This window comes from Echinops telfairi, unplaced genomic scaffold, assembly GCF_000313985.2.
Source record: "Echinops telfairi isolate 266 unplaced genomic scaffold, ASM31398v2 ScPeMD7_18;HRSCAF=68, whole genome shotgun sequence".
Lineage (NCBI taxonomy): Eukaryota > Metazoa > Chordata > Mammalia > Afrosoricida > Tenrecidae > Echinops > Echinops telfairi.
The window spans coordinates 595,093-605,702 of NW_022103915.1; the positions used below are offsets into that span (position 1 = coordinate 595,093).

General features: G+C 63.3%; 1 protein-coding gene across 1 annotated transcript in view; it reads right to left on the minus strand.

Annotated features, from left to right (window-relative positions):
- Window positions 1-119: 119 nt before the first annotated feature.
- The window catches only part of LOC123521440 (inverted formin-2-like), a 12,057-nt gene continuing 1,566 nt past the window's right edge, over window positions 120-10,610 (minus strand). The window contains exons 4-18 of the mRNA XM_045288032.1: window positions 10,412-10,585; window positions 9,778-9,926; window positions 9,636-9,697; window positions 9,190-9,292; window positions 8,968-9,053; window positions 8,663-8,763; window positions 8,219-8,289; window positions 8,019-8,126; window positions 7,487-7,557; window positions 6,550-6,670; window positions 6,190-6,354; window positions 5,920-6,022; window positions 5,569-5,727; window positions 4,621-5,199; window positions 120-827 (exon numbers count right to left, since the gene is read on the minus strand). Of these exons, the coding sequence (XP_045143967.1) occupies window positions 799-827; window positions 4,621-5,199; window positions 5,569-5,727; window positions 5,920-6,022; window positions 6,190-6,354; window positions 6,550-6,670; window positions 7,487-7,557; window positions 8,019-8,126; window positions 8,219-8,289; window positions 8,663-8,763; window positions 8,968-9,053; window positions 9,190-9,292; window positions 9,636-9,697; window positions 9,778-9,926; window positions 10,412-10,585 (2,081 nt within the window). The 3' untranslated portion in view covers window positions 120-798. The remainder of the gene's footprint in view (window positions 828-4,620; window positions 5,200-5,568; window positions 5,728-5,919; window positions 6,023-6,189; window positions 6,355-6,549; window positions 6,671-7,486; window positions 7,558-8,018; window positions 8,127-8,218; window positions 8,290-8,662; window positions 8,764-8,967; window positions 9,054-9,189; window positions 9,293-9,635; window positions 9,698-9,777; window positions 9,927-10,411; window positions 10,586-10,610) is intronic.

Here is a 10,610-nt window from a genome sequence, read left to right on the forward strand (position 1 = left end):
CCCAAAAAAAAGAGGACCCACTTTGTCAGTGTGGCTGCTGTAGGAGATGTGCGTCATATCCCTCCAGGCACGCTAACGTTCACACTGCCCGGCCCACGTCAGCACAGCAGGGACAGGTGTGGGGAGGCATGCTCTTTATTGCGGAAGGTGGCTGCTGGCACCCCATCCAGGTGGTGCTGGGGCCGAACACTCAGGGGACAGGGGTAGGGCACACACTCCTTGGGCAGTGAGGGCTCTCTGGCTGGTTCCTTCTTGTTCCTGGGTTACCACCAGGCCAGGCCCTGGGATCCAACCCCCTCTAGTGTTGGGGGCAGCAGCTGCAGGGAGCTTTCTGCTGGTGAGGCCAGTTCTGGCTGTGTACCCTTACCTCCTAGATACATAAGGATGGGATTCCCCCCTTCTGCAACCCACCTAGTCCCTCAGCCACCTGGGCAGTGGGGCTCCAGATTGCTTGTGCCCAGCTAAGCTGGGAGGTGAGCTGGGTGGGGGCTCTCTCGGGTTCCCAGGGTCCTGGGGCGGTGGGCAGCGAGGACCGTGTCTCAGTCTCAGAAGCAGGGGTGTCCCGGGGGTGCAGGGAAGCATGGCTATGGCAGGATCGGGGAGAGAGGCTGGAGGGTGCCTGACCCCTGCAGCACGGGGTCACATGCATGCAGGGGAAGCTGGGCTGGGGGGTGTCTGCCGGGGTCCCCCGCTGCACTTTGATGATCCGGGGGTCCCACTGGCGCTGCTGGGTAAGGCACTGGTGCTGGTCCCAGCAGCACGTCCATCTGAGGCGAAGCCAGGCAGCCCTCTGGCCGCTCACTTGGCTTTGGGCTTGAGCCTGGGGCCTGTGGGGAGAGGACATTGACAGGAGTGGCCTGGCTCCCCATGTGGTAGCCCCAGGCCACACAGGCAGAGCAGGGCATGTGCCCTTGATTCTGGCAGGTTGCTCCTGTGTAGGTAGGCCTGGAGAGACCTGGCCAGCGTGCGGGTGTGCACCTCCTGCAAAGGGGTGCCGCACAGACCCCACTCCGACTAGGGCCTGCTTGCTCTAAGCCAATCCCCATAATATCTTGTCCTGCAGCCTGCTGGGCCCTGCTCTGGCCCTGGTGGGTCCCCTCTGCTGCCACAGGCCCGCCCTGCTGACTCTCCCTGCACCTTAGCGCCGAAGGCACCAGGTCCCATGGCCCTGTGCATGACCCAGACCCACCATCAGGCTGTAGCCTACCCCTCTGCCCAGTTAGTCCCTGCACTGTAATCTTGCTCAGCCAGCCCCCCTCTTCCCTGTGCCACCCCGAGTGTCCGCAGCGCAGTGCAGTCCGAGAACCAGCGCTCCTGAGAGGCAGCAGGTGAAGGACCCAAGGGTGCGCGGAGGAGGGTCTGGGTCTCTGAGTGGGACTAGGAGCTGGCTGGGGCAGGGAAGGGGCCGCTGACAGGACACAGTCAGGGGATGGGGGATGGCGGGGTCCAGTGAGTCACGTCTGTGCGAGGGATGAGCAATAGCACACGGGGAGCACCCCCCTAGCCCCAGGTGTGTGTGGACATGTCGGTGCCGGTTGCCCTGGGCATCATGGGCTTTTAAAGAGTGACCCAGGTGCCAGTGTGTGAGGTCAGTGGAGACCCTGGGGCAGGGTGGCTAGGGGGGAGGGGCAGGGGGCAGGGTTACACTCAGGAGGTGAGGTGCCTCAGCGGGTTCTGCTCTGCATAGTCTCACTTCCCCTCCTCCCCCCAAAAACCCAAAATACAAAGCCCAAGGCTTAAGGACAGATGGACTGTTCCTGGAACAGCAGGGCCCAGGAGGCCTGATGCCCCTGTGATCCCGAAGGGTCTCGGGTGCAAAATATTTCATGAGAACCCTGGGGCTGCTGCTGGAGGTGTTGGCGGATTGCCCCAGGCCATCCAGGGACCCCTCGCTGGCGGCCCAGGTCAGATTTCCTGCACACACTCTGCCCTGGCCTGCCGCAGGACAGAACCAGATGCCGAGCAGTTGTGCCCATGGGCGCTGGGCAGATTTCTCAGAAAGCCAATGACCATCTGGTGCCTCTGGGTGAGCTGCCTACACCCCTGGTCCATGCCCTTAGGGGCTCCCTGCTACAGGTCCCAGGGTGATGTGTCCTGACGTGTCAACCAGGTGTTTCAGCAGGGGGTGGAGGGCAGAGGGGGTTATGGTGGTGTTAACCATGGGACCGCGGTGGGGAGGGATGGGGGCGCACAGAGGGAGCACATGACAGCGCCCAGGAATCTGACAATCCTCAGCTGGATTGAAATGTTTCCAGTCAGGGGGAGGGCCTTAGAACCCTTCTGCCTGCCCTCAGTCCCCCAGACAGGCTGATGGGAAGGAGGGGTGGGGGAGGGTGGCTGCAGCCTGCAGGCCAAAGTGGGTGCTGCCTCCCTACAGCTGTATAGACGTGGTCCCAGCCCCCAGACTGCATATGGTAGCTACCTAATTCACATCAACTTGAAGAGGTGAAAAAAATGTAGGGGTGGTATCCAACCTGTCAGTCAGGTCAACCTCCGGTGCCTCCCTATGGGCATGGCCTTCTCCTGTCTGGGGACCCTGATCCCTCTTTCTGCCTTCACCGTCTTGCCTCCTGGCCACTCAGATGATACATGAGCCCGGATGTTTCTGACCGTAGACCCATGTGTCAGCATGCACTGCTTGTGGCCTCCCTGCGCCCTGCATCAGTGCGCAAGGCTGCATGAGTCTGGAGAGGATTCCTGGACTAGCCGAGAGGGACTGGGCTGTGTTTTCTCGACAGTTACTTCTTGATAGAAAGTTCTTTCTTACACACGCAGGAGTGTCACTGGATTTGTCTCTAGTCAACCAGGCAGACCCAGACATGGCCCCAGCCCCCAACGACAGGATGCAGACGTGCTCCCAGACGTAGCCCCCAAACACACAATACCCCTGTGGTAGTTATATAATCTGTTGTCAATTTGAGAGGATTATGAGTGAGGGGGTGGAGTCTAGCCTGTCAATCATTATATAGCCAGTGAGGCCTCTGTGTGGGTATGGCCTTCCCCTGAGGATACTGGGAACTCCTGTATTTCCTCCTTGGAGACGGGAGTGTCTCCTTCGCTCTCTCTCTCTCAGCTCACACCCTGAGAGATGCTCTACTGACAAGACACATGGAACGATACTAGTGCCCTGAGAAGCCACGTGGAGACCCCTGCCAGAGCTGAGATTCTTACAATGCCGCTGGATCCACACGACTCCCCACCCACTGACCTGCATTTGGCATCATTGTATGTGTTTTGTGAGTCTGAAGAGGACTTTATAGATTGGTATCGGACATATGGGCTAATATCAGGCTTATGGACTTGATCTGGACGGGGCTGGGATGTTTTCTCAATATTCAATTGTTCTTGTATACAAACCTTTCTTATGCACATGTGTCTATGGATTTGTTTCTCTAGTCTACCCAGACTAACACAACCCTCTGTCCAGGAGCCCCGGCGAGCTGCCACTGGGATTCCCAGCCCTGGGAAAGGTGCCGGCACTTTTTGGAGAGCCAGCCAGGCACCCGCAGAGGGTGGGCTGCAACGCCCAGGAGCACCATCACCACCAGGGCGCCTGGGGGTGGACAGGCCCCTCTGCTGGCCCGTCTCTGGGCCCTGTCAGTGCCCTGTTCACAGGCAGGGGTCCCAGCCACACGGTACTGCCCTAGGGGCAGGCTGCTAACTATAAGGTCAGCAGTTCAAAACCACCAGCCGTTCTGAGGGAGAAAATGAGGCGTTCTACTCCCATAAGGACTTACAGTGTCGGGAACCTACAAGAGCAGTCCTGCCCTGTCCATAGGTTCGCTATGAGTCAGCATTGACTCAGTGGCTGTGAGTTCTGTATTTCTGCTGCCTCCAGGGGCAGCAGTCAGGGTGCCTGTCCCTGGCAGCACCTGCCCTCAGGACCCTGCCCCTCAAAGGCCTCCTCCCCCAGGGACAGCACCTCCAGCCCCAGGGTGAAGGGGTCCGCCCCGAGAGCAGAGGTCAGTCAAGCGTAAGGAAGGGCTAGCCAGACCATGGTCACCCACCTGTCGCCACAACCTCAGCCTGTCCCGCCGGATGAGGGCGGGTCCCAAGCCCCCCACCCCATCGTGCCCTCGGGGGAGGGGCCCTGGATGTGGCACCCCAGCCCTGCCTGCCCACTCTCAGGCCGTCGGCCCGGCGGGCCAGCTCTGAGGTTGCGTCTGGCTCTGGGGGAGGGGACACCCGCAAGGGAGGCTGGACCGCGCAGCTTTCTGCAGGGGGCAAGGGGAGGCCAGGGCGCCAGCGGGCCAGAAGCTGGGGTTAGTGCCTGGGAGAGGCTGCTGCCACCGCTGCTGCCACCACCATTAGAGCCCACGGAGCAGCGGGTGGGTACGTACCTCACTGCAGGGCACAGAACCTGCCTGGCCTATCGCCATCTGAGTCGGTGGCCACTTCTGCTTTCAGGAGAAAAACCAGCTCAAGGGCCGCCAGGCGTGAGCAGCCCGAGGGTGGGGACCACAGGGACCTTCCCCCAGGAAGGAAGGCAGGCTCCGGGCAGACTCCACATGAGCATGGGGTCCAGCCACCTCTCCAGCTGCTGCCAGGTTGGGTGGCCAGCAGCGTCCCCGGACCCCACCTCCACCTGCCCAGGGGCTGATGGGAGGAAGCCTTCCTCACCGTCCTGTGTCCTTGAGGGTCGCTTTAACCTCCGCCTGCCCTTGGAGCTCCGAGCTCGGGTCCTGGGCAGGCTGCCGGACCCCGAGGAGTCGGTCACTGCATCCTCGGAGAAGGACTTGTCCAGCGACGTGTCCAGCGCCGACTCTGGGGCTGTGTCCTCCTCGTCCCCACCCCCATCCGGGAGACCAGTGCTGGGGCCGCTGGCGTCCCCGTGCTGCTGGCTGGTGCTGTCAGCCTCGGCCTGGCAGGCACCCAGAGGGGCAGTGAGGTCCCAGGTTCCTTGGTCTGAGGCTGGCTGGCTGGGAGCTTGGTTCCACGAGAACTTGAGGGGCTTCAGGGCCTGAGAGTCCCCGAGCTCCACTGGCCAGGGCCCTGCAGAAGGCTGGGGACCCTGAGGGTCTCCGGTGCTCAGGGACTCACTGGCATCCGCGTACCAGGAAGAGCGCCTCTCGGATTGGCCCTCCGGGGCGCACTGGGCATCCGAGAGGTCCCATCCCCGAGGCTCTGAGGAGGCTTCAGAGGGGAGGCCTGCCTTGGGGGCTGGGCAGCCAGGGCCTCTCGGGGGCTCACTGGGGGCCACTGTGGAGGAAGGGATGAGTCAGGGAAGGGCGGGGACCTGCACCCCACCCCCGTTCAGCACAGCCCCTCCTCCGGGAGCCTCCCGCTGGTCTTGGGGCTGCCTGGTGGCCTAGAGTGTGTGTCCCCATGGGCAGGGCACGGCCCAGGATTCTGGGTCCATGGCAAGCCATAGGAAGCAGGAAGGGGTCACCCTGCCATGCACCTGAGGGTCCCCAGAGCAGACCCTAGCCTCTCCCCCTCAGCGTCCTTGCTGCATCCAGGCCCCTGCTCAGTTGGCAGCAACTGCACCTCAGGGCCAGTGGCAGTGTGGTCAGGGAGGGCTTCCTGGAGGAGGCGTGGTGGTAACAGGAGAACGGCCAAAAGTCTCACCAGGCTCCTGGTCCCTTGGGGGGGCTGCTGCAAGCCTGCCCCCGGCCTCCACGTCTGCCCGGCCCCGGGCCGTCTTCCGCAGCCGGAAGCCTTTTCTGATGTCGGCCAGCAGGGCGTCAATGACGCAGACCTCCTCCTGTCTGGCGCTGCTGCTCCTGACTGGGAGGTCCCGGAGCCTCAGGGCGGCCCGCGGGACTCCTCCCAAGGGGCACGGCTGGGATGTGGGCGGGGAGATGGCCCTGGGGGTGGTGTGGGGTTCGGGGAGGGAGGGAACAGCCCCACCAAGGCTGGTGGTCGCCTACCCTCCCCACACGCCCCTTGCCCATCTGTCCTCCCTCCTGCTATGCTCACCAGGCTTCCCATCCTCTCCCCGTGGCCGCTGAGCCTCCTCCTCTGCCAGCTGCTTCCTCCGACGCTCCGCCTTAGCTGCCTGCTCCTTCCTGTCCTTGTTCTCCTGGGGTCGGGGGTCAGGTTACACAAGGATGCCGCTGGGGAGCTGTCCAGTAGGGCCAGGGGCTGCCTCCCCAGTCCAGTACCTGAAGAGGGCCCAATTGGCCTCGCCCCGCCCCGCCCCGCCCCTGTCTCCGCCCCCGCCCCGCCCCACCCCGCTCCGGGTCCCACCTTAAGGGCTCGGATGAAAAGGTCCCGGAAAGTCTTCATGGTGTTGAGCATGTCCTCCAGGGACAGCTGCTGGGCGTCCTCGCACAGGTAGTCGGCCAGCTCCAGCTTCTTCTGCTCGATGGCCTCGAACACCTCGCCCAGCTCCCGCGAGGCCGCAATACTGGCCTGGGGGCACAGCGCGGTCAAGGCCCCACAGGGCACACCGCTCACCCACCTTCATTGCGGCCGTAGCTCCCGCAGCCCCTTCCTCGCAGCAGGGGGAGGAAGAGCTGCAGGCGGTCCTGCACCCTGACATGCACACGTGGGGCATCTTGGTGCCCAGGGCCACCCTCAGGGGTCCCGCCCTCCCCAGTCGCTTGCCTGCAGGCGCTCAGCGAACTGCTCCTGCACCTCCGTGATGGAGGTGGACACCTTCCGCTCTGTCTCCAGAAGCTTCTTCAGGTTGGTGCTGGCCTCGGCGCGGATGACCTCAAGGTGGATCCTGAAAGCGATGTGTTCAGGGGGGGGGGCAACAACTTGGGCACCCGCACTTCCCATGCTCAGATGACTCTGGGACCTTGTGGCTCACACCGCGACCAAACCCACTGCCTGGCTGGCTTCTGACGCACAGCCAACCCTCTAGGGCAGGGTAGAACTGCTCCTATGGTTTTTCTAACTAAATCTCTATAGGAGTAGAACCCAGCATCTTTCTGCCAGGGCACCTGGTGGTCTTGAACTGCTGACCATGTGGTTAGCAGCCCAATGCCTGACCCGCTGCGCCCCCAGGGTACCTGCAGTGAGCTCCACAGAGTTCGAGAAAGTGCCTCAGGCCCCCACGGTAGTGGCGGGAGGGCTAAGTGCTTCCAGTGGGGTCAGTGTTAGGGCAGTGACCCTCCCAGGGGACAGTAGCCATCACCCCAAGGCACCCATGCCGGGGCACAGACACTGGGTCAGATGGGCCTGAGCTCCTCAGGAAGGCACCCCCAGCCCTGCAGCAGGTGTCCCTATGTGAAGTGGAGGGTGGTTCACCCTCCCTCACAGAGAGGCACAAGGGTGAGGCAGGTTGGCTCCCAGGTACCCAGCCTCAGTCTCTGTGTTGTGAGTTAAGTCTCCTGGGGAGGGGCTATGGGGCCCCGGGAGGGTGGGTGTCACCATGCTGGGAATCAGGTTGCACACAGCCTCCAAAGGAAGCCTGGCTACAGATGCACTGATGGGACCCAATTTCGGGGCTGGCAGGCGGTGCAGAGGTGGGACTGGCAGGAGAAGGGGAGGGGCTAGCAGGTGTTGGGGCAGGGCTGGTGGGCAGGTCCAGGCCTACCCCGCGGCCTGGGAGGTCTTCTCCAGGTCCTGTGGCAGCTGCAGGAGGTCGGGGTGGCTCTGCTCCACCACCTGGGTCAGAAGTGCTCAGTGAGGCCACACCCGGCTCCAGGGGAGGCCCCCCTCCTACCTGGACCCCATCTACTTATGGGCCTCAAAAGGCTACCCTAAAGCCTGGCCTGGAGGCCATGACTCCTGGTGTCTGTCCCGCACCTGCGGACAGCTGGCCCTGGGCCTGGTGACCTAGCGGAGCGTCCAAAGGTTGGCCAAGAACCATGGAGGCCAGAAAGCATGAGGCACAGGCCTGGGAAAGGGTGTCTAGAAAGGCTAGGCTAGAGGGGACCCGAGAGGGAGTCAGGTGCAGCAGGGATCATTTAAGGGTGCCCTTCCAGGGTCCCCAAGCCCCTCCGGGACCACCTCCGACGCCTTGTGGAGCTACCCTACTCCCCAGCCCCGCCCCTCTGGCCCCGCCTCCTGTACTCTGCCCCGCCCACCCCGGAAGTGGCGCAACTTTATGCCCCAGCCCCGCCCACCTCGAGCACGTGGTGCAGCAGTGTCACACGGCTCTGGTGCGCCTTGGTCTCCGTGAGTTTCAGCAGCGTGCTGATCTTGAAGCCATCGGCGTCACCGGTGTGGCTGCCCTGCAGACAGGTGACCGGAAGTAAGTCTGCCCTCAGGTGAGGTGGGCCGGGCAGGAGGGCAGGGGGTGCGCTTGCTGGAGACCCCGACTCACGTAGTTGAGAAAGTTTCCGATCTTGAGGATCAGCTCACAGAAGATGGGCAGCCGGTGGCTGTTGAGCAGGCCTGCGGCAGAGGCAGGGTGAAGGACCGGCCGCCTTGCTGCTCATATGACCCCAGGCCCTTGACAGGGTCTGGTCCTGTTAGCACCACCCCCAGAAGGCTGCCCCAGGGGAGCAGCCGCACCCCCCCACAACCCTCACCACCATCCACAACTGAGGTGACCACCATCCCACCCAGCTGTGTGCTAGGGGTCTATGAAGCTTCTGGAACTTGTGGTGTCCTTTAGTGCCCAGCAGTAGCCAAGAGGGGATTGGCTGGCATGCTCTGGGAGAGGCCTGTGCTCAAAAGGGAGTAGGGTACACAGTGAGGGCTGGTGGGCACTCTGAAGGAAGGCATCATGGGGCAGGCACAGCAGGGTCCCGACCCGGGCACTCACCCTCACAGGCGGCTAGCACCAACTGTGCCTTGGGCTGCACCATGTCCAGCACGCTGGCCGTCTCCTCACACAGCAGCATGCACTCCAGCCGCAGCGGGTAGCTGAGGGCCAAACGGGCATCAGGCGCTGCCCCAGGCCCCCACCTGGCTCCCTGCCCCCCACCTGCCCAGTCCTTGTTCCACATGCTGACCAGGCGTGGGATCTCAGACAGGAGCAGGCCTCCTCCCACAGCAGGGGGCTGTGCCCTCCCAGGGGTGCCATGGGACCCTGGCCTGGCCCCTCACTGTCCTCACAGCCAGCCTCACCAAGGAAGGCCCAGCAGGAGCAGGTAGAACTGGTCAGCGCTGGCCAACTTGTCCTGGTTCCCCTTGAATGACTGCAGGTTTTCAACCTGGTGAGGCCAGACAGGCATTTGGTTGCCACCTGGTAGGGTCTAATCCTCCTGCGGGGGGCCTTCAGGATGCCCTCCCTCTGGAGCCTGGGACCCTCCTCCCTGCCCCGCCCCACCCTGCCAGGGACCTGCTCACTTCATGCTTCTCAGGGAGGAGTTTGAGCAGCTGTTTCAGGACCTCCACATCAAACTTGGTGGTGTTCCCAGCACGGATCATGGCCACGATCTCCTGGTTGGAGCTGGCAGGACGGCAAGGGGGGTGGGCGAGGGGGTGTGTACATGAGTCCTCCTGCAGAGCCACCTGTGCAGATGGACCACAGGCAGCAACACTCGGGTCCCCATGGGCTGAGCTGACCAGGACTGGGGAGGACACAGGCACAGAGAAGGTGTGGGCTGCCTGGGGCCACAGAGTAAACAGCGGGAGACGCCAGTAGAGAGGGGCTCAGCCTGCCTGTGCTGGGGGTGCAGGGTGGGGGCATCCCTGGGGCCTTGGGGTGGAGGGCGCCCGAGCTAGGTGCGGCTTGCAGGGGCAGGGCTGAGTGGAGGGAGGAAGCCTTGGCCCAGCCGGGCTGCCCCACGCACCACTTGAACTGTTTCAGGAAGATGTTCAGGTTCAGGCTTTTCTTGGCATCGAGAAATGTGATCTGGAAAACGCAGGTGTGGGGCTGTCACTTTCAGGCCGGGTGGTGACCGGTGGCCCTGCCCCCCCTGGCCCGGCTCCCACCTCCTTGGGCTCCTTCCTGGCGGAGGCAACCGCCGTCTCCTTTGGCTTGGTCGCCACGGGGAAGGAGAAGAGCTGCTCAATGCTGGAGAAGTCAGGCTGCACGGCCTCTGCGCCCAGGCTGCCCAGTGATGCCCACATGCAGTGGCGCTCTGGGTGGGGGGACGGGGTTCTCATGGCACTGAGCCCTTCCACAGTCAGTGGCAGGCCCCCAGTAAGCGCCTGCAAGCCCACTCCCTTCCAGCTGCCTCTGAGCTTTGCATGGACGTGGACATGCCGCAGTGTGCACAACGGCCTGTGTGAAAGAAGCCCGACCCCACCCGTGCCCCAAACACGTTTTTGAGGCAGCAGCACTAGGTCCTTGGCAAAGGGAGACAGGCAGGGCAGTGCCACAGGGGTGACACATCATGTGGGTGCAGAGGCACTGCAGAGGTGGCCCCTGACTTCCTGACCATATAGGAACCCAGCCCAGCCCTGGAACATGACCAGTAGGCACACACAGGATCTGCGGGTGTGGGAGGGGTGGCCTCAGACTCTGCAGAGGGGAGGGGAGCCTCTGCAGATGTGGGACCTGTTTCCACCCTGGCCACACTGGACTGCAGCTTCTGTCCCCCCGTCCCTCCCGTGGGGGGCTCACCCCGCACCACGTTGGATGGCAGCTTCTGCCAGTTGAGCTTCTTCATCCGCAGTGAGGGAGGGTTCACTTGCCGGTGGCTGGGCACCCAGACTGAGCCCAGGCTGTGGTCCACCTGGGCCACAATGATCTCCTCGATGCCATCCACTGATGATGGGGCTGGCACCCCAGAAGTGCCTGGCAGGGGCGTGAGTGGAGGCGG